Source organism: Tinamus guttatus, unplaced genomic scaffold (assembly GCF_059628265.1).
Source record: "Tinamus guttatus ecotype Peru unplaced genomic scaffold, ASM5962826v1 Tinamus_guttatus_pri_ptg000287l, whole genome shotgun sequence".
Lineage (NCBI taxonomy): Eukaryota > Metazoa > Chordata > Aves > Tinamiformes > Tinamidae > Tinamus > Tinamus guttatus.
Window position 1 is genome coordinate 9,139,043 of NW_028288821.1, and position 22,370 is coordinate 9,161,412.

The following is a 22,370-nucleotide window of genomic DNA, read 5'->3' on the forward strand; positions in this document are numbered from 1 at the left end:
GTAAACACACTGGTGGGCAGATAATTCCGAGCGATTCAGCAAACGGCACCGCGACGGCTCCAAAGGCAGCAGCTGCGCTAACAGAGCCGTCCTGCAGCACCGGGGCGAAGCATCGCAGCCAGGGCAGAGCTCGGGGAGTGAGCGCCTTGCTAGCATTGTCAGAAGTGGTTGTAATCGCCAGCCACAACAAGAGCAGGGTCCTTATTGCTGATTTCTAATCTGTCGCATTCTCCCCGGCAGTGTCCCTAAAGGCAAGATGCAGCCTGAGCAGAACCTGCTTCAAAATCTCGTTCACAAAATGCTCGAACGCTGAGTGCTTATTAACAGAAATGCAAGTGGGGGAGCTTCGGAGTATCCATTAATAAAACAGTCCCACGCCAGCCCCTTCCAGGCTCACTGTGATCAGCCCTTCCCGAAGGGTGATGGCTTCGGTTCCTCAAGAGTTAGAGGATCCTGCAAACCTCTGAGCAAACAAGGTTAAATAAATACTATAAATACTCAATCTCAGTATCCTTTAGCAGTTAAGACAAAAAAAGCCCCACACAATCTACTTGCAAGAGATAAGGGAACCAGAAAGAGGAACAAAGGTTACTCTGTAAGAGTAGTAATCATTTCGAGAGCTCAAAGCCCAAATCTCTGGATCTAAGTACACAGATCAGCAAGACAACAAGCAGGTAAAGTCCACAAAGGAAACCTTGTGTTTCTGTCAGTACGCTACAGCACTGGCAAAACCAGCTCATCACACCCAACACTACATCTCAGTAAGCACATAGATCATTTCTGACATGATGCACAAGGAACAGATTTCAACCTGAACTTACACATAAATTATTTTGCAGAATCATTTCAGGATAGCAAGAGCAACAGCAAGAGTTGCAGCCTGCTCCCCAGGAGCAGAACTGGGCAGAACCACCTTGTTAACCACCTGCCCATGGAGGGCCACCAAAACAAAACCCAATTACACAGAGCCATGCAAGGACACGAACTCAATGGTTCATTTAGTCCTCAGCGCCTGCTTCCCAAACATACTTAAAGATAGGAAACTCCCTTGAAAAAATCCCCCGAGAAAACATTTCCTGAGAAAAGCAGATGGTTTAATAGTGTACTCATTCACCCCATTTCTAAGTTTCCTGGAAGACCAGGAAACTTCACCACCCTAGACAGCCAGCCTAAACAGCTTAATGACTCCATTATCTCCATAACCCTTTAGCTACCTAGATGTAGACAATTCCCCAAGAACTTCCAGGCTCTCTTCTCCCCTGGGGCTTGCAAGTTCCCATCGTGGCCATCCATGTGGGACAACTGAAGCCTCCAACCTCTGTCACTCACTTGGCCATCCTCATGCTCTCTAAGCAAGGATTACAGCAGATTAAAACTCTTCAACTCCATGAGGAACCCTACATCACTGAGAGGAATTAAAAGCCAAAGGCAGTTTTTTTCCCAAGTTTTGCCCATCTTCAGTTAAGATTAGAACCTGCGTAGTGTGGACAGAAGGTCCATATGCCGTGAGCTAACTTGTGTTTCTAAAAATGTGGTCACTGGGCTAACAGCTCATTTCAGTGTGAAGGTTTTTCCCGGCTGAGACCCCAGTAATGTTCTCAGCTACTCAGCTCAGCTTAAAATCTCTCAAGTTGAAGGGTTATAAATGACTACCCATAGAAGATAGCAGTTTTGACCAGAAAGGAAGTACAGAACCCAGGGACAACAGGAGGAAATTTAAGACAACCTGAAAAAGCCTACTATTAGTAGATGGCAATTTGGTTGTCAAGAGCAAATTAACATGTTTTTAGTTGCAATTCAGTCCAAAGCTCAGCTCAAAGCCTGTTTCGCACAAGTCACAACAAGTCACTGTCCTTCACAGGACACCAACTGAAGGTAAAAATGGTTTGAGGTTAAGTGTGGAGGCTTGTTCAAAGACAATAGTACCTTGTTAGCAGATAGTTAACCACAAGGGTGTCAGTCTTTGCAGCAGATGGGGGACAGAGCCGAGAAAGACGAGGACTGAGGAACACCTCCCCCTGCCTCGTGTGCGACGTGTCTTGCCAGAAGAAAAGAAACAAAGCCAGACAACCGCGCAGGTGGCCAGATGCTGATTGGTTGTGCGCTTTGCAACACTTGTGTTAAGAAAGTATAAAAAGAAGTCGGTTTGGAAATAAAGTTGTCTCACTCTGCACCCCAGACTGAGTCCGTTTCTTCACAAGGTGCAACAAATGGCGCCCAACGTGGGGCACGAAGACTAGCTGTCTCTCCGGTTGCACCGCCCAGCTGAACTCCCGGGAATCACGCTGAAAGGAAGCGTAAGGATCAAGCTGAAAGGAAGCTTACTTTGTGTGCACACTAAAAGCCTCTTGAAAGGAAAGAGGTAAGCGGCTGGGAACTATGGGTTCATACCTAATGAAGGAACAAAAGGACGATTTAGAAGCTTCTCCTAAAAACTTGAAACCGCAAAGAAAAAAATTAGGTGAAGAAGAGCTGCAAAAGGTTCTTGCATGGGCTTCTAAAGACGATCCTTCGGTGAATAGTAAGAATGTTTTTAATCTGGAAAGATGGGACCAAATTGGGGTCCGACTGTGGGATAGTGCCACGCGCGGTGATAAGGCTGCTGCTAACCTGTTGCCACAATGGCGAGTTGTACTCGAAATATTGAAATCTCATAGTGGGTTGCAGTCGAACATAAATGACGGGATCGGGGCCCCTGCCATCCCCTCCGCGCCTCCTTTACCTCAATCGTGTCCTGATGAGAATCAGAAAAGAAAACGTGCTGCAAAAGCCTTTGCGGTACTGCCACCTGATGAACAGGACGATGATCCTTTTGGTCCGGGTCCTATTGACCCTGGAAAGGAGCCAGACCTATACCCCCCGGATCCTCACGATAAATGGGCCTCAGTAAAACGAGGAGCAAAACAGGCGGGGGATGTGGGCATGCTGAAAGCCTTTCCCGTTATCTGTGCACCAGACCAGAATCCGCGTTGGGAAGGTTTGTCGTATAATCTTATTAAGGACGTGCGACGTACGGTGACAGATCATGGCCTTGGCGCACCATATACCACCCACCTTATACAATCTCTTTGTGATTCTTCGGTTTTTACTCCCCATGATTTTAAAACTTTGTTTCGCCTCATTATGACTGATATGCAATACACGATGTGGGAATCGAAAATGAGAGAGCTTGCTCGAGCTCAGGGGGAGGAAAACCAGCGGCTGTCGAAAAAAGGTCCTTTACGGGCTGTTACTGTGGACGTGCTAATGGGGGAGGGCGATCACAGTGCTACAACAGCACAAGCAGAAATCCCCCCTGAGGGCTTGCAACAAGTTAAGGCACTTGCTCTCCGCGCCCTTAAGGCCGTTCCGGAGAGTGGTAAACAAAGACAACCTTTTGTTAGCATAAGACAAGATGCGAATGAGCCATATATGAAGTTTTTGGATCGGCTTAATGAGGCTCTGGAGAAACAAATTGATAATGAACAAGCACGAAGCTACATTTTTAAGCAACTAGCAGTTGAGAATGCTAACCCTGATTGCCAGAGAGTTTTGCGGCCACTAAAGGATCCTACTATTGATGACATGCTAAAAGCATGTATTAATGTCGGTACCAAACAGTATGAATATTCACTGATGGCCGAAACATTTGCAACAATGTCTATGAAAAGGCCATGTTTTGCTTGTGGCCAATTTGGGCATATTCGTAAATACTGTCCGAAAACACAAGCAAACAAAGGAGCGCCTGGACTATGTCCGCGCTGCCACAAAGGACAACACTATGCTAATCAGTGTCGATCAAAATTTGATAAGGAAGGTCGACCGCAAGCCCCTTCGGGAAACTTCAAGCGGAGCGCGGCAAGGGGTCGCGCCATGACGGCAAATCACCCCTCGGAGTGGCTCCCACCGGGAAGCAGCCGCCGCTTGTGCGCCAGCACAAGCGGCAGCGCCGGGGTGGACCTGGCCACCACAATAGAAGTGCTAATTACTGATACATCAGTTGTGCTAATTCCAACTGGTGTCCACAGCCCCTTGGGGCGAGGAAGGGCAGCACTGTTAATAGGGCGATTTTCAACAACGAGACAAGGGCTGTTTGTGTTACCTGCAGTTATCAACGCAGATTTCATAGGAGAAATTAAGATAATGGTATGGACTCCGATACCACCCTGTACTGTGCCAATGGGAAGATATGGACGATATATTGATTGCTGCAGAGCAAAAGGAAACAGCAGAAGAGGCTCTGCATCAGATTACGCGAGCAGCATCAGCTGCAGGATTAAAAATTGCAGAAGATAAAGTACAGGAAAGTCCGCCTTGGCGATATTTAGGATGGAGAATTTCTGATCATCAAATTCGACCACAATCATTGACCCTAAAGACAGACATAACGACTTTGAATGATCTTCAAAAACTTTTGGGAACTATTAATTGGATCCGTCCCTCCTTAGGGATTTCCACAGAAGATTATCTAGTCCAGTAAATCCGTTTGTAACCTGTCTAGTAGGACAGCCTGTTGATATTTGGTATATTTTGTTTATTGTTAGTGTGCCTGCTTTGTTTCTTGTTATGTGTTTAAGGATAGATCATTTAATTAAGTCATGGCTGTTCAAACAAAAACAAATAAAGAAGGGTGAGATGTGGAGGCTTGTTCAAAGACAATAGTACCTTGTTAGCAGATAGTTAACCACAAGGGTGTCAGTCTTTGCAGCAGATGGGGGACAGAGCCGAGAAAGACGAGGACTGAGGAACACCTCCCCCTGCCTCGTGTGCGACGTGTCTTGCCAGAAGAAAAGAAACAAAGCCAGACAACCGCGCAGGTGGCCAGATGCTGATTGGTTGTGCGCTTTGCAACACTTGTGTTAAGAAAGTATAAAAAGAAGTCGGTTTGGAAATAAAGTTGTCTCACTCTGCACCCCAGACTGAGTCCGTTTCTTCACAAGGTGCAACAGTTAAGGATAAGAGACAGCCCCTAGACACACCTAATTCAGCCCTGAAAAGCTCCAGCGCACAATAGGTCCACCTGCAAGCGCTAGTTATTAGTGATGTTTGACCAGTGCTTTCCCACCCCTTTTCACAGCCATTTCTAACCTCTGCAAACTTGAGCTGCACGAGCAAATACTTCCACACAGCTGCTTGTCCAAGGCTGGTTTTTAGCTTGATCTTTGTTTATTTTTAGGCAAATGGTAGAGTCATTTCTGCAGAGGGCTACAGTTAGGAGGCTGCTTTGCAATATTAGGTAGAAACAGCTACGAGAGCTTCGGAAACTCCTGCTCTGCTGTTCCTCAGGGGCTGGGCTTGGATAATGGACTTCAGTGGCAAGGAGAAGCGTTTTGCGGGTCACCCAAAGCAGCCACGCTACGGCCGGCAGCCCCGAGCAGCCTCCCTGCAGGCGCCGTCCTCGCCGGAGGGGCTGCACCGGGACAGCGGCAGCGAGCTCCTCCGGCAGCGCTTCTGCTCCCAGCCGGGACTTGCTGCTCACGGGCTCGCAGAGGGGAAAGGGCAGAAGTGTCCCAGGAACAGGGACGAGGAGAGGCGGCAGGAGAAGGCAAGGGGCATCCTGCTTCGACCAGAGCGTTCACTATGGAAAAAAAGTCGCAAAAATACCAAAACTGGAAGGGAAAAGGGGAGGGAAGAAAAAGAATATACATAATAAAAATCAAGCCCTTGAAGTTTTAAGTAGCTGTCACCCCTTCGGCTGTGTAAAGCAAATTTGTTCCACAGCAGAGCAGTGGAAAGCTGTGCAAGAAGAGCAGTGGTGAGTGCGGTTGGAGCTGGGAAGGGCTGCTGATCCATCCCTCCAAACCACAGCCTACGTGGATCAGCCTCTGAGGCAGTCCCAGAGTTCTTGTTCCTCATTTCAAGGTTTCCACTGGGGACTCTGCAAGCTGTCACCTCTGACATGATAGCACATGGGCTGCACCACAGCTAGTATCATAGGAATTTGCCCTGGACACAGGAGGTGTCACATAGCACTAAGTAAGCTTTACAAAAAATAAATTCCAGCAACAAAACCTTTATTCATGAAAGATTAAGGTCATTTTGTGAAAATCGGCACTTTTTAGAGAGTGGAATTTATTCAAATAAAACCACTTGGTGTCTGAGACAATCTATGGCCACTGTAACCTGACAGGCCCGGGTCTGATCTATGCAGCTTTCAGCTCTGTCACATAATGAAAGCAAAATGCTTCTTGTAGGTGTTTGCAATCACATACAAGGCATTTAATTTCACTTTCGAGGTTAGGTTAGAAAAAGAAAGTTATTCTTAAAAACTCCTCCTCCTATCTATGCTCTTATTTCCTATTAGGAGAGGAAGCAATCATACACAGCAATGCTTGGTCCACAACACAAAAAAGCACAGATGTGGTCTATATCCCAAAGTATTTTTATTACACATTTGCTGCAAAGACCAAGGATGAAAGAGTAAATTGGCACCTTCCCCACCGCAGACATCTCCTGCAACACCTACCGCAGGGCCATTCACACACGTCTGCATCCCACAGAGCAGCTCAGGGTTTGTGCTCGCAGCGCGCCCGGTTCAGACACTCGGCCCCAGGGGACAGGGCTGTGCAAGACAGCGGGTGCTCTGAGCCACTGCTGTGCCCACGGCTCGGCCAGGACACAGGGCCAGTGCCCTGCAGGAGCCACTGCTGCAGTGGATCTGTGTTTCCTGCCATCCGAGGACCTTGCTGGCCAGGTTGAGGGCTCGGCAACCACAGCGTCCCTTCCCACAACTCAAGAGACCCGCTGCTTCCTGGCCACCCCAACCAGGATCTGTCGGGCTTGCCAGCCGCTGGCACACGCCTCTTGAGTCAACACATGCCTTCTCCAAGCCTTTCTTTCCCTCTGGGTCCCCCCGCAGAGGTACGGCACGCACAAGGAGACCCAGCACCGTGCCTCGATCCCCAGCGACTGCTGGCCGATAAGGCACATGGGGCCACCCAAGCTCTATGGTTTGGGGGCAGCACAGCAAGAACACACCTCACCCAAGACTCCCTCCTCTGCACGCTCCCCTAGTGCATCAGCTTTTGGGGTATCTACAGTAAGATGGCCTTCAAAAACAGGCAGTTACCCCAATACACTGCAGGACTGCCCAAGTCAAGCTGGGCATCTCTCCTGCATGCAGGAGCCCCCACCTGCAGGGACAGGACTTGTTATGCTGCTGTTTCTGGACAGGTCAGGATTTAAAAGGCACATTGGTGAAGCCCTCAAGCACTTTGATGAGGGAGAACCCTTGGGTGCTGCCCTGGGAACACCAGCTGGATGTAGCAAGCACAGCATTGCCGTGAAGGGAGCGCACGGGCAGGTGCTCTGCGAGGCCCCGCGCTGGGCTGCGGGTGCAGGGGAGCTGAGCTAGCCGGTGGCAGGGGACATGGAAGCCGGACTCCTGAACACCTGTTTTCAAAACCAGGTTGTGTGGCAGTTTGCATGCCTTTTTTTAAATGTAATAAATGGAGCCCCAGCGGAAACTCCTCCCAATTAGAGCAGCACTAAGCACGCAAACTGGAGTTATGGTATTAGCCTGTAACAGAGGAAGCTCCCTGCCTATGGGGCAGCACAAAGCCAGCCCAGGCCACTCCAGTTACCTTCCTCCTCCTCCTCCAAAAGAGGAAGGCAGCAGACCCCAAGGCACAGCCCCATGCCCACCTGAATGACAGGCTGCTTTTCCTGGGCTGGGAAGAGCAAACAAATGCAGAGGGCAGAGGAGGGTGGTTCAAGGCGAGGAAGCCCATGCAGCCACAACCAGGGTGTTATTCCCCTTGCAGCACCCACCACGCAAGAGCAGCTCCTGGCAGGGCAGCGAGACAAGAGGCCTCTGCAGCTCCCTAAAGAGCATCCAAGGCTGAGCCTTCCAACTCTGTTTCCTGATGGAGGAATGGAGACAGACAGGAGCAAAACCAAAGGAGAAGGCTATCAAGATGATGATACCCTTGTCAGCCTGCAGGATAGAGGTACTGAGTCATGACATGGATCCAGCCAAGGGAGGAGAGATGCAGTCCATCATGAGGCTTCACCCTTTCCCCCAGCGTGAAGCAGTTGCTCTCGAGACCATGCTCACAGCTACTGCAGTAATCCTCGCTGGCAGGACCACGAGAAGAGGCGCTTGTGGAGGTACTGGCTGCAAGAAAGATTGAGCCCAAAGGTAGTTAACTAAGACAGGCAAATGCAAGTAAAAGTCCTGCTGACACCGCACAAGAAGAAACACCAGAAACTAAGAACTCTGCTCTTGGAGCCCTGTTTCATGATGTGGCCTTATGAAAAGGCTGGTTTTGGATACTGGCTCCACAATGCTTCACTCCTCAGGGCTGTGGGAGCCTCCACCCCGCTTGCAGCTCAGGGCAGCAAGGCAAGGGGACCATTCTGGGGCTTTATGGAGGTGGTTCTAAACTGCACAGGGGAAAAAAAACACGGAAACGGTTGGGACATTTCTTTTTCTAGATTTAATTAGCCCTTAGAACAGTCCAAATCTGAATCAACCGAGAGAGCAGAGCCCCATTACTGCAGTTGATGGCAGCGAGCCAGCCTCCGTCAAAGCCACCGCGGCGGCACCGTGGCCTGGGGTCGCGGCCTGGCGGCACGGCTGCCTGAAGCGCTTCTGCAGAGCAACGGGGGAGAAAAAGCACGTTGGCTTTGACCCGCAACACGGGCACCAGCTCTTCTGAGCGTCCCAGAGCTGGGCTGCCCGAGTTTGAAGAGAGCTGCTGCATGTAACGGCGGGAACAGGCCTTGGCCATCGGATGGGAACCCTGGCACCATCCAAGGAGCCCACCCGACCACAGAAGGGTGAACGGAGGGGGAGCCCAAAGCCTTTTCTGGTATCAACATGCTCACCCAGCTTCCTACAAGCAGTATGGGACTGAAAGCAAGACCCAATGTCAGAATCTTTTTCCAGAAGAGAATTGGAGTTATATTTCAAGTTGACAGGATCTCCTTAAAGTGGATTAACTGCAGCAATTCAATGCTGCCTCCCCTTAGTGATCCCAGCCCAATTCATTGTGGCAGACCTAATTTCGCCGGTGTAAACTTAAGTTCAGAATCCAATTTGTCTGCAAAGAGCAGAAGTTTGTATCCTAGAGGAGCGAAGCAGATGCAGAACTCTCCCTCATGCTCTTTTTAATCACCTCCATCTTATACTCTGTCTAGGATAAGTAATTTTGTGGAAGGAAGCACAGAACCAAGGACATGTTGATAGGGCAAAAAACACTCATCATATATAAACTGTGAGATACATCTGAAAACAGGATTTTTAATATCCATTGGTATTTTATGAGCCTCTGGAAGGGACCATGCAGTGGAGAAGTGACAAACGACCATTTGTCATAGTGGCCTTATGGAATCTTAGTGTCAGATAATCTTCATCCTTTAATAACTGCAGTGAATTTTCTGCAGTGCTACTGCCAGAAGACAAGCATCTTGCAAAGCCTTGTGCTTTGCATACACTCAAGACAAGACCGAGGACAAGACAGCATCTACACAGACGTCCTTTGGAAGGTCTGTACGTGCTGTCCTCTCCTCCCCAGAGAGGGGACTTTCCTCCAAACCTAGCAAGCCCCGACATGCCAGGCTGGCAGATGCTGCATCAGCTCTAGGTGCCTGCAGGCCACCATGAGAGACCATGCCTATGGCCCAAGCTCTTCTCTCACCTGCTAGAAACTTTGGTTTGCAGGATCTCAACCGGAACACAGAAAAGCTGCCAAATGCAAAGTGAGACACCATGGTACTGCCTTCCCAGGCCTGCAGGCACAGCTCCAGCAGTGCCAACGGTGCTGTGCTCAGGGGCATAAAGGGGACCGCGAAGACTGCCAGGTCTGCTCTGGGGTTTCCGTTTCATTTCAAGTTCCCCTGACACTCTCTCCCCTGCACAGACCTAATGCCACAGTCCATCACAGGACAGCTCCAGCCTCACAGAGGCCTCCAAACTTGCTCCTGCTTTGGCCAACTCACCTGGCAGCGCTCAGCACCAACATATAGCCAGGCCCTGTCCCCTGGGCTCACTTCCCTGGTCCAGTGACATCCACAGGGCTGGGATGGCAAAGCAGACCTCATGCTCCAGCTAGAGTCACTATCTGTCCCAGACCAGGACAGTTATGTTCTTTGGGGGAACGGTGGCACATGCACTAACCTGATAACAGATGGGGCTTGTTTCTAGTCAAACCTCACTCCCAAAACTAACGGATGGAAAAACTAGCCAGCCCTCATTGACTGCTGCCCAGGTATGCTTCAAAGGCCTAATCAAGAGCATCTCCCACTAGAAAGATCACAGGTACAAAGCAGAGCTTTCCTTCATAGCCCAGAGTGACACAGAAACTAAGACTCAGTACAGGCTTCCTCTCATTCAGCAGGGACCCAAAACCCAATGCTTTCCTTTGCAAGGGCGCTCCATCAGCTCCAGCCATAACGCAGATGAGACTTGGAGACATTTAGGAACTTCTGGACAGGTCTAGGATGTGCAAGCAGGAGACCCCACAGACATCTGCAAACTCTTCTGCAGCAACTAATACACCACTAGAAGCAAGACAAGCCCAGAAAGACCTCACCAAGTTTTATGCACTACACCACAAAACATTACTTTGGTGGAGATGTCAAACCTTCAGAAGCATCAGTCTCCCCAGTTCCCAAGGGATGCTGCACAGGGTGGCTTTTGGGGCACGTGAGGACTGGAGCAGCACACGCCAGTTAGCTGGTACAGCAGACAGTGCCGGGGCAGGACAGGAGCATCCCCTCACAGCCTGCCTGCAGGGCTGCCAACAGCAGCACAGGGTCATGCTTTGGGTACAGCATGGCAACAGGGCTGCATCACAGCCGGCCTCCTCCAGGGAGCTGCTGCACGGAGGGATGGAGCAGCTGGTCCATTTACTTTATGAGGCCATCTTCTTGCACAAGAGGGCCACTTAAAGAGCTTTTTGTTAACTCCATGGCTACAAATAGGACACTTCACACCACAAATGCCTCCTGACCCACTTCACAAAAGCTTGAACAGGTAGGAACAGGAGACACATTAACACATGGCAGGGGAAACACAAAGTCAGTAACTCACAGCATTTAGATTAGATCAGACAAGCTTGTCTCTAAACAGTAAAATAATGGGCAAAGCTAGCTGTTTTCTACATGTTCCCCTCCCCTCTCCAAAAAAAAGAAATCCACACCAAACGAATACAGCCTAAAACTGCAAAGACAAAAAATAACCATTCTTGCCCCCACAATCACTGCAGTGATATTTCCAAACTTAAAAACCATCATCAGTCTCTGGTGCTGAGGGCCTGGGAGGGCAGCACAACCAGCTCTCAAAAAGTTCACATAAAAGCCCTTCTCCAGCAGCTCCGCACCGCCAGGCAGCTGAGGCCAGAGCACGTCAACCCGGTGGGAAACATTGCGCCAAGAGGAGCAACACGGCCCAGCAAAGCGTCCCTGCGCCTTCAGGAGCGCATGTAACGCATTAACACCACACGCCGCCTCCTTAAACCCGAGCCACTCGTTAGCTCTGTGCCACACACTGAGCGGGACTGTTAAATAAACAGGAGGCTACTGGGGAAAAAGAACGAAAAAGGGGGAAAAAAAAAGCGTTAAACCCCCGCTTTCACGGCACTTGCTGGGAGCAGGAAAGAGTGAGCCATTACGGGAGCCGGGTCCAAGCAGTGAGGTCACGGCGAGCCTCCGCGGCGCTTATGTGGCACCGGGAAGGCTCCCGCTGTGTCACCCGGGGACAAGAAGCGCTGGGGAAGCTGCCCGCATCCCGCCCCGCTGCCCGGGGCCCCCCGACGGCGGCGCGGGAGCCGGGGGGCAGCGGCGGCTCCCGCTCCCACGCCGGAGGCCCGCGGGGAGCTGGGGAAGGGGGTGGCGGTTTGCGGGGCAGAGCGGGCGCCCGAGCACGAGGGCGCCGCGACGGGGCGGCCGCAGCGCGGGGCGAGCGCCTCCTCCGCGGGACGGGCGGGAAAAGAGGGAAGAAAAGGAAGGGGCGGAGGGGGAGGGGGGGGCGGAGGGAAGAGGAAGTTTTCCGCGCTCAGGGGGTGTCGCAGCAGCGCGCACTGCGGGACCCCCCCACGGGGCGGCCGCGCTCGCGCTCACTCACCAGACGGCTCAGGCTGCGGCGGAGCATCGCGGCGGCGCCGGCCCCGCCGCCCTCAGCGCCGCATCGCCCGGCGCGGCGCGGCCCGGCCCAGGGCCCCTAGACTGCCCGTGGGCCGCGCCGCCGCCCGCCGCCGCCGCGCGCCACCATGGCCGTCGGGGCCGCCGCCGCGCTCGGCTCGGCTCGGCACGGCCGCGCTGCGCTCCCGCACTTCCCCCGCGCCCCCGCGCCTCGCTTTTGTCTCGCCGCCCGGGAGGCGGGGCCCGACGTGCCCCGGAGCAGCCTGGGAGCTGTAGTGCTGCCGGGCCGGGCCGGGCCGAGCCGCGCTCCCCGCAGCCGCCTCTCGCGCCCCGACGGGCAGCGAGCGCACGGCTGGTCACCCCGCGGGGCTCCCGCGAAATAACAGCCCCCGCCGCCATCCCGGCTGCTTTCCGAGTCGTGGAGTAACAGGAAAGGTGCTGGGGATGTCCAAGTGCGTGGCTCCTGCCTGTGCCTGGACATGGTGGCACAGCCACCCTTGCCATCCAACGAGCCTGGCTCAGTCCCTGGTATGGGACTTCTTCATTCCCCGGCATCGAGCGTCATACAGGAACAGTGAGGGAAGCTGGAGCATCCACAGCGCGGCCCTCTGGAGCCTCCCCCTGCTCCCTGCACAAACTCAGTTATTTCCGCAGAGATAAAACCCACCCAAGTTGAGAGGTGAAACGGGACCTTGGTGTAAAAATACACAGAGGCGTTTCCCCTCGGTATTTTTAAAGCAAGAGTGGTGCCCTATGGGCTTTGCACAGACTAAAGCCTGCCCCCGTTAAGCAGGAGCTGCCTGCAAGCATCTCTCCTGGCCCTGGTGCTCCATCCTGCTCGTGATGTGGAAGCCTCCCCTGTGCAGTACTGGAATAAGTCTCTCTGTACCCAAATGCATCCACCAACATCTGTCTAAATACTTGGTGCAGCCTTTGGATGACTCCCTGTGTGGCCGTGCTGTTAACTGTCACTCAACGTGAGAATGGAGCAGCAGCAGGAAATGGGAAAACAATTCCCATGCCCCAAACGGGACAGTTTTAATGCATTTTAATATAACTGGTGGAATGATTTGCAAGCTGTACAAAATGCACTCCATGTCTCATGCAACAAAATAGTTTCTCCTGCACTTTTTTTTTTTTAAATTTTCACAGCAACAGCAATTTTGAACAACAACTTCTAATGGATTTAGGATTTCCTGTTGCTCAGGGAGATGCAGATAGCCTGGCCAGAGAAAAAAATCCTGCTTGCTTCCCAGTTAGCCCTTAAGCAACGTGCTGATGATCACTACTATTTTTACATGCAGCTTCGCCCTGTTCTTTGCTTCTTCTGCCATCGTGCGGCCAGTGAAAGGATGAGCGTTGTCTTTGGAACAACATGCAATTGCCTTGCAATGCGCTAAGGAAGTATTTTATTATATCCGAAGCTGTATGAAGCCAATGGCTCTTTGTAACGGGGCTTGTGCCCGGTGCCATCACGGCTCTCGCAGCTCCCCGCAGCAGAGCGTGGGCTTCATCCCTGGTGCCCACCTCCCTGGCAAAGGCAGCTCCCTGCCGGGTCTGATCGGGCTGCAGGGTCTTGGGGAACTTGTCGAGGTTGTGCCTTGCAGCCTGTGAACACAAAAAGCATCCAAAAAGCAAAAGAAAAGATACCCCATACTGCCCCACAACCCAGAGACCCACAAACACCACTCTGGAGCTGCAGCATTGGCTGTGCCACGTGCAGAAAATGGCTTGTGGAGTCCAATCCCGAGCATGGCTTGGGGAGCAGCGCGAGAAGATGCAGCCCTTGGGTCAGGGTTTGTGCTAAAGGCAGCTGTGCTGAGATACCCGCATGGTTCAGCAGGTGAAAGCTCTACAGCAATCAGAGCTCAGGAGAAGACCTGAAAGGGAAAACTTTTGGTTAATAAATTGGCTCTTGATCCCCCTATTCAACAATATTTTGAAGTAAAATCCCCTCTAATTAAGACCCTGATAGTCTTTCTCAAGAGGCCCTTTCCTCTTACAGTTTAAAATAACCTCTTCAAATACGCAGTGAATTACAAAGTGATAATTTATAGAAGAGACAGATACTACCAATTCTATTGTGAGAATTCGGCCTTTAAAAACACACAAACGAACAGAAAAAAAAAAAAGAAACCACACAAAAACAAGCCTTTTATATAAGGAAACAAATTAGGGAGTATATTCGATATATGATGTGACAAATCTCTCCATACCCAAGTCTCTAGCATCTTCTAGCAATTAAATAAATTTAATTATTTAATTATAGCTGTTCTTCTGCCAGGGCTAATGCCTCCAGCAAGGCTCATTAAAAGGGGGAAGTTTTGTGTTTTCCAAATTTCCAGTCCTTGCTTTCTACTCTTTCCCTGCAAGGTCTTAATAGCCTCTTTCACAACAATCAAGAGAAGCTTAGGGAGTTATTTTCACCTAATTAAGTCATTCTTTTTCCCAGCAATTTCATACACCATATGAGAGTAAACAGTCTAGCTCTCATTTTTAATGTAATGCAACGGGCAATCTCGAGCCATTAAAAACAGTTCTAAAGAGCCACCGTGCAGGGCTGTGCGTTATTCAGCGCATGCAGATACGCTCCCAGCAAAGAGCCTGCCAGGGCATGCAGAGCTGGGCTGCCGGCCCGCTCGAACGCCCGCCCGATGTTGTTTGCTGACGTTTCTCCTCTCTGTATTTGGAATGAGCTTGTGAAAATAGGCCCTGCCATAGTGCGCTCATTGAGAAGCGGCCGCAGCAAAGGAAGAAAAACAAAGCATTTCCCCACACTTCCGTACTGTAATGGGCTAGAAACTGTCAAAACGGCCTGTTGGCACCTGGCCCAAATGACAGCTCAGAGGGCAGGAACTTGAAGTGTGAGAAAGTTTGTAAAACAAGCAACTTCTCAAGCTCTAAAAACTTCCACTTTGGGCCTTTACCAATGTGCTAATCCATTCTAGGTTTGACTCCACTAACCCCACTCTGCTGTAACTGTAGATTTCCAGATAGACGCACGTGCACATAGACAAGCTGCAGTTGCCTTGTAGCATCTGTGCTCTGACCCACAGCACATCCTGAGAAAAAAGCGGCCACCAGCACCGCGTCTCTCCGGCACACTCACAACACCTTTACCCATGTTCAGAGGGATCTCAAAGGCAGCTAAACCCACAGGAGCTGCTGAGAGCTCCATGAAAACCTTCCTGGGAGCAAATGCCCGATTTTGCCTTTTCATAGGCATGACAAAGAGGGAGGTTTGAGCCTCAACGTGTTTTGGGCTCTACCGACCCGCACTTTCCAATGAACCAAGGTTTTGTAGAAGGCTGTCAGTCACCACTACCTTATTTTTGGGGAGGCTACCTGCAGCAAGCAGACGTGCTGGGTTTCGGACACGTCCTCAGTGCAGCAGGAGATGCCGGAGCAGCAGGCAGAGTCATTCATCTCCCCATTGCAGCAGCACCAGGATCCAATCCCTCTGGCCAAGCCCTTCCCTCACCCTTCAGTTGACTATTAAGTAGTAAAATTAGAAGTGCCCATAAAGGCAGAGGTCTCTTCTCAGGTGAGACCCCTATTTATGTCATGCAGATGCTTAATCCCCCAGATCAGCTCTGATCTCTATTCAGCTGAGGTTTACACAGGACATCCCTGCATCAACCACAGCCTTTCCTGCCTTACGAGAGGCACCACCAGCAATCAGCACTTGGGACGACACCTGCTTCCTAAAGCAGCTGCTTCCCACCCTCTTACCTGCTGGCACCATTAACTAATATCATCCACTTTATCTGAAGGGTCACTGATCAAAGGGTTCTTCAAGGTCACACATTTCTAGGATGTTCCAGACCTTGCTGAAGACCTTGCATTTTTTAACATAAACTTTTTGAAAAAAAGTAAAAACCAGATCCTCCAGAGGCATAAACCAGTGTGCCTGTGCCCTGGTTTGTAGTAGAGATTAACTGCTCTGTGGCAACTGCAACACTGGAGCAAAGGGCTTTGATTTTGAAATCTGTTTGAACTGACTGTCATCGCTCCGCACTTGAGATCATCGTGTTATGAAAAGCTGCTGGTATTACATGCAAAACAGGTTTCTTGCAGCTGGAATAGAAAGTTTCATTCAGGTGCCCAGTAAAGCTGGCCTTGCCCATTTTGCCTTAAGGTTTTTTCCCACTGTTTTTATGTAGCTGGTTTGTGTATTTCACATGGCACTATGAGAGGTCTTTATCTGAAAAAGAAAAAACCCTGCAAGCCTATTTTTGTGTAGGAAAGGCAAATAAGTGGCAGAGAACCTTACCTGCTGAACTTTTCCTAGAAATTATGAGCCCGGCCACCTGAGGAGCCGGCTGGCCCGGTCCCGCTGCCCTGCAGCAGGAGCAGCCCTGCGAGGAGCGCAGGGAGCACCAGAGGGAGCTGCCTCGTGGCCTGTGCTGCTCCGAGCCTGCCCCGTCCCCGCTCCGGCGACACCGTTTCCCCACTGACCTCCCACCTCTGCACTCTCCTTGGGTCCTGGCAAGGATTCGCCCTCACCCCAGACCCGGTGGGCAAGCAAGGAGAGACCGGGAGAGGGGATAACCCCATTCACCACTTGCCTAACTCCAGCGTTTCTACCCCGAGCACCAGGGCGCTGGTGGCACTTGTGGAAGTGGCTCCGCTCCTGTTTTCAGTTTAGCAACAGGGAGAGCACTGAGGGCAGCTTGCCTGCCCCAAAAGGCACCGTGCAGCTTCCCTCCTGGAAGGCTGGGAGACTGCCGTGGGAGAAGGGGCCCTGCTGCCCACCCAGAGCCACCCCGAGCAGGAAAAAGAGCTTGCTGCACGCTGCTGGGTTTATGTCTGGTATTATTTTAGTGATCTTGTTATTTATAGTGGCTCGCTGCAGTCAGTGAGTGTGAGTGGTACAGCTGACAGTCAGACTAAACTTTGCAGCAGGCTAGCAAGGGAACAGGAGGAGTTTCTCTCCCTCGCCTTTTCCAGCCAGACTCAGGGAAGGGACTCTGGCTCCTCCAGCCTTGCAAAGTCTCAGTTTTCCCCCACTGGCCTTGCCTCGTGATCAGTAAGCAGAAGGACACGTATCACACGTGGGTTGGGGTGCAGTGCAGGCGCCAGCTTGGTCTCCCTTCACAGACCTGACCTGAGGCCACGTAACACACTGGATTGCAGGGTGCCGGGTTGTCAGCCGTCAGGAAGATGTCGCATTAGCCATGAAGTCACTGCTCGGCAGGTGGCAGGACCCTCTGCGGAGGAGCCTTGAGCAGCCTCCATGACCAGTTGCCTCCGATTCACCCGAGGGGAAAGAAAAGGAAGTCTGCCCAGCCAGGTCTGCCTGGCCAGTCTCCGTCTGCACCAGGACATGGAGACGCTGCCACCCTGCGCCATGCAAGAACACTCTGGGTATGGCCTCATCTGATGTAGTCAAGGGCTGAGCAAAGCTCTTCAGGCACCACCAGCAGCTCTCAGCCGCCACTGGTGGCTAGTGGGAATAACGAGTCACCTTGAAGCAGATGGGGATGAGCCAGCAGCCAGGGAAGCCCCGGCCCCAGCCTTGGCCGTACATTGATTTGAGCCAGCTGTACCGAGCATGGGCTTTTGCCCTGGCACGTTTGCTCTGATCTTGCTCTCTCCTGCAGCCTCAGTTGGGTTCAGACTGAGGCTTATGGAGAACACAGGGTGGGAGAAGTGGCTGTTGTTTCTTTTCCAGAAGATTTTGCAGCCAAGCTGTTGGAGGAGCTTTTTATAGAAGCTTTCTTTGGCTCACTCCTTCAAATCCCCAGTTTCGATGTCATGCAGTGGACACTGCTGTCATTCACACTCCATCTTCCAGCGTAGCCAGCCCTGGGCGAGCCCTCCCAAGCTCTGCAGCAGCAGTGGGTCCCCCCACCGCTGTGACACAGACCGGAGTCTCCCCAGGACCTGCCTGCTCTGGGACCACCTGTCCTCAAGGACCAGCAGCTTTGGCTGCAGAGAGCCCGTGGTGCTCCCCAGCGTGGGCAGCACCGTGCCCAGGGCCCCGCTCAGGGGGCGATGGCAGCTGGCTGCTTCCTCTGCTCCTGCCTCATCTTCAGAGCCAGCATGGCCCGGCGGTACAGGTCTGCAGGGAGGAAGGGAGAGGATCAGAGGCTCCAGCATTGTGGTCAAGCTCCTGCGGGAGGCACTGGGACGCATCTGACCTCCCAAACCACCCAACCGCGCCGGCACCCCAGCACCCTGCCCTGAGCACCCTTGGAGCCCACGTCAAGGGGCACCAGCCCCAGGTGCTATTGCCCATGCAGCCACAGGCTCCCGAGTGGCTCATGTCCCACTACAAGTGACCAGAACCCTCAGACACACTTTTCAGCAAAACCCATCCTGGGAAATACCAAAGGTGCTCGAGACGGCCTCGTGCTGCTGCTCCAGCGCAGACTCCTGTGACTTGATTTTCTTCTTGATTTTCTTCTTCTTTTTCTTTCTCATGCCCTGCCCTGGAGGAGGAGAAGCAAAGGTCAGGCATTGCATTTGGCAAGGACACATTTGTCACTGACCCAGCGGGGAGGACGGATGCTCGTGGGAGCGCAGTCCTTCGTCACCTGCTGCGACCCTGGAGGGCCCCCATCCCCTCGCCCTCACTGGGCTCCACACGTCCCTGCTCCGGGCTACAGCCGCTCCTCGAGCAAAGCTGGGGGGAGGGCAAGCGCGGGGGCTGCAGCTTCACGGGGGCTGTGGGCAGCTCTGGAGTTCGTACCTGCCTGGGGGGCGGCCGTGCCCATGGGCGCAGGGTCCTCCTGCCCAACTCTGCTGGTGGGCAGCAGCCCTGCTCCAGCCCCGGCTCTGCTGTCGCCCCCTGCTCCAGGGCCCTCTGGTTCCTCAACTGAGCCCCTGGCTGGCCCCAAGCCCTTCTTCCTCACCTTCGCCTTCCTCTTCCTCCTTGTGGCGCCCTTGGCGCTCTCCTCCTGCGGAAGGACAAGGGTCTTTGCTCTGCAGCTGGGACGCACCGCGGTGCCCCAGCCTGGCATGTGGAGGGCGGCCGTACCTGCAGGAGGAGGCTGTGGACGGGCTGCAGTGGCCCCACTGCCGGCTTTGTGCCCCCGGTGGGGACCTGTGCTGGTGCACGGTGGCTGCGCCCGTGGGGGCGGCGAGGCGGTGGGGACCGGGCCATGCCAGGCCCGGGCTGCTGCACGCGGGCGCTCAGGGCCTCGTAGTCGCGGGCGACGGCGCGCAGCAGCCAGCGCAGGCCCAGCAGCGCGCTGCGGCACGGGCCCCGCTGCAGGCCCGCCACGGCCGCGCACGCCTCCTGCGGGCCAGCGCCACGGCGTCAGCAGGGCCGCGCGTGCGGGCACCACCGGCCGTCCCCCGCCCCGGCGCTCACCACGCGGCACGGAGACTTGCTGGCGTTCACAAGCTGCTCCAGGGAGAGGCACTCGATGAGCTCGCAGGGCAGCAGCGCGTCCGCCTCGTCCTGCTTGTTGGCCAGCCTGGGGGGTGCCCGGTGTGACGAGCGGTCAGAGCTGTCCCCAGCGATCCCCAAGAGCAGCCCTCGCCCCACGGAGCACAGCCTTACAGCAAGAGCGGCTTCCCAGACACCTTGGGATGGCTGAGGACGCGAGCCAAGGCCTTCCTGGCCTCCTCCATGCGTGCACGGGCGCTGGCGTCAAGCACGAAGAGCAGCCCGTGGGCAGCGCCATAGTGGCTGCGCCAGGCGCCACGGGCCCGCTGTGCCCCGGGCAGGTCCAGCAGCGTCACCTCAAAGCGGTCCACGCGGAGGTGGGTCTGGCCGGGCTTTGCCATGGGCAGCGCCTCGCCGGCCAGCGCTGCAGGAGGAGACGTGGTGGAGAGCCAGGCACAGCACCCTCCACACGGCCACGGCCCGGCCCCAACCTAACGGGGCTCCTTACAGAGCTTCGACCCTGCCCAGGCCTGCAGGGGAGCCAGACCTCCAGCCGCAGCTGCTCCTCACCTCTCTGGAGCTCCGTGACCAGGGTGGTTTTGCCTGCATTGTCCAAGCCCACAACTAGCAGGGTCACCTTCCTGGGGAAGGAGAAGGACCCGGTGAGCCTGCATCCCGAGAATGCTAACGGACCCGTCGGAGCGTTTCCCCGGGCACTCATTGCTCCCCGGGTCACACAGGGCTTAGAGACTTGCACAGGCCAAGCAGGCTCTTCATACGCGGCTCAGTTAATGGGTGCTCGTAAGGTCACTCATGTTTGCGAGTTAGGGCTACACACGGAGTGAGTCACAAGGAAGTTTTCCAAGTTGCTGCCTGGACCCAAGAGGATTTCCTGCTGCTCAACCGTCATATTTGGTCTCCAGCAACATGCCTCACCTGAGGCATGTATCATTTTCCTTCTGCTTTACAAGTCAGCAGTGCTAGGTGGTTTGGTCTCAGCATCTTTTCCCCCGAGACACCTGCACAGGCCTGGGTGTGTGGCACGCTCTCACTGCCGTGTTACAGCTGGGCTGCTGCAAACTCCCTTATCGGCCTTCCACACCCCACGTCCCTGCCCTGTCTTTGTCCAACACTTTCCTGCAGAGCACTCTTTCAGGAGAAAATCAAACCTGCTCTTGTAACACATGCCAACACTCCAGGTGTTTCCCCACAGCTCTCCCGGCGAGCTAGCGGGAGAGGAGAAGGTGCTGGGACTTTCCCAGCAGGAGAATGCTTCAAATGCTGCCAATGCGCAAGCCCCCAGCACGGCCACGGAGGGACCCGCCACTGCTCCAGGGCCACCCCGCAGCAGCTGGGCTGCAGCACTCCCCCTACACGGCTAATTCCCCCAGGGTCCCATCTGAGAAGCCAAATTTCTGCCCTGGCAGAGGATGGGCTCTTTCTGCCCCCTTGGTGGCAGGTTCTGAAAGGCCGGGCACAGGATGGTCAGGGGCTGAAGCTCCTCCTGGGGACAGAGCTGCTCCGTGCCTGGTTGCCGTCCCTCGCCCCGAGAGTACCTGAGCGGCTCCTGCACCGCCTGCAGCCAGGACCAGCAGTGGGAGAAGAGGTGGAACATACTCTGCTGGTCACGTCCTAGGGCACCTCGCCAGGAGCCCCCCACGCCGTGCGGGCGGGTGACATGGCCGGCTCCTGCCCCGCTCCCATCGCCGCGCTGCGCAGCAGCTGCTTAACCCTAATCTGGATTTACGCTGTTCCTCTCCCTGCAGCCTCCCTAATCCCAGCAGGGCCGGGGCCCCTGGGAAAGCGAGTGCCGCTGGGCCGGGCATCGCGCGGGCCGGCTGGCCGTGGCACTGCATTACCCAGGGGCTGCGCGGCCTCGCGCCACCAGCTTAAACAGCTTGTCCCTGTGGCACACGTGGCCCTGCCAGCTGGATTAGCATCTGCTGGAGCCAACAGCTTCCCTGGCGGCACCTCGAGTGGCCTCCCCGTGGCATCTCCCAGGGCCCTGTCCCATGGGGGTTCCCCTTGCTCTCTGTGCTCAAGCCCTTGCGCTGCATGGCAGCCTCCTCCTGCCACCACCGTGTCTGCAAAACCTCTTGGCGCGGAGGCCGGCGGGCAGTTAATCATTAACAGGGGGAGCCTCCGCAGCTATGCGGCCGCTGTCTGCAGCAGCCATGACCGCTGGGGCAGCACCGTGTCCCCCGCTGCTCCCGGGGCTCAGGGAGTTCAGCTGGGCTCTGGGCGCTGCGTTCAACACACAGGCAGCGACACTGCCTCCCTTGCAGGCGCCAGGCCGCCCCCCGTGCCTGCACTGCCGTGCTGTGGTGGCAGCGTCCCTGTGTACGTGCCCGGCTGGGAAAACTGCCCTGGCCTGGGCGAAGGTGGCACTCAGCTCCCAAAGCGCGGCGATAGGGCCCGGCCCTAATCGATGGGCGTTTTGCTCCCGGCGCGGCCTGGGCGCGCGCGGCCGCAGCTCCGGTTACACAGCGAGGCTCTGGCTGCGCGCCCAGGAACCTGCGCCCCGCCGGGCGGCCTTGCAGCGGGAGCGCCCGAGCACCCAGTGCCGCGGGTGCTGCACCGAGCCGATCCGAGCCGTGCCGTGCCGAGCCGAGCCGTGCCGAGCCGAGCCACCGTGTAGGAGCCAGCCCAGGTTTCCTTGGTGACTGTTGCCAGGTGAGAAACTCAAAGGCAGGATTTTATCTCAGGGCGGATCAGGGATGTTCCTCGGCAGGGTGGTTCAGGAACTCTGTCCCTGTCCGCTCCCGCACGCTCCGCCGTGCCGGGGCCGCTAGTGTCGGCGGAGGCCCAGGGAGGCTGCAAGGGGAGCGCTGCGCCGGCGGCACAACCGTGGGTGCAACATGTGTCCCAGTGGCTGCTGGAGAGCCGGGCGCTGGCGATGAGGCGAAGCGCCAGAGACGCGCAGACAGGCGAGGGCTGGCGGCCGGCCATGCCGTAGCCTCCCCGACGCCGT

General features: G+C 54.5%; 2 protein-coding genes across 2 annotated transcripts in view; both read right to left on the reverse strand.

The window, feature by feature from the left end:
* Positions 1-12,086, reverse strand: part of ATP11C (ATPase phospholipid transporting 11C (ATP11C blood group)) — a 59,863-nt gene extending 47,777 nt beyond the window's left edge. The window contains exon 1 of the mRNA XM_088527566.1: positions 12,047-12,086. Within this exon, the coding sequence (XP_088383692.1) occupies positions 12,047-12,073 (27 nt within the window). The 5' untranslated portion in view covers positions 12,074-12,086. The remainder of the gene's footprint in view (positions 1-12,046) is intronic.
* A 5,964-nt stretch (positions 12,087-18,050) lies between these two features.
* On the reverse strand, positions 18,051-22,348 carry ARL13A (ARF like GTPase 13A). Its single transcript, XM_088527614.1, has 9 exons — positions 22,246-22,348; positions 20,956-21,031; positions 19,970-20,040; positions 19,574-19,823; positions 19,382-19,487; positions 19,174-19,306; positions 18,758-19,045; positions 18,396-18,497; positions 18,051-18,127 (listed from the first exon to the last, which is right to left on the reverse strand). The coding sequence occupies exons 1-9, from the start codon at positions 22,346-22,348 to the stop codon at positions 18,051-18,053; spliced, it is 1,206 nt and encodes a 401-aa protein (XP_088383740.1).
* Between the last annotated feature and the right edge of the window lie 22 nt (positions 22,349-22,370).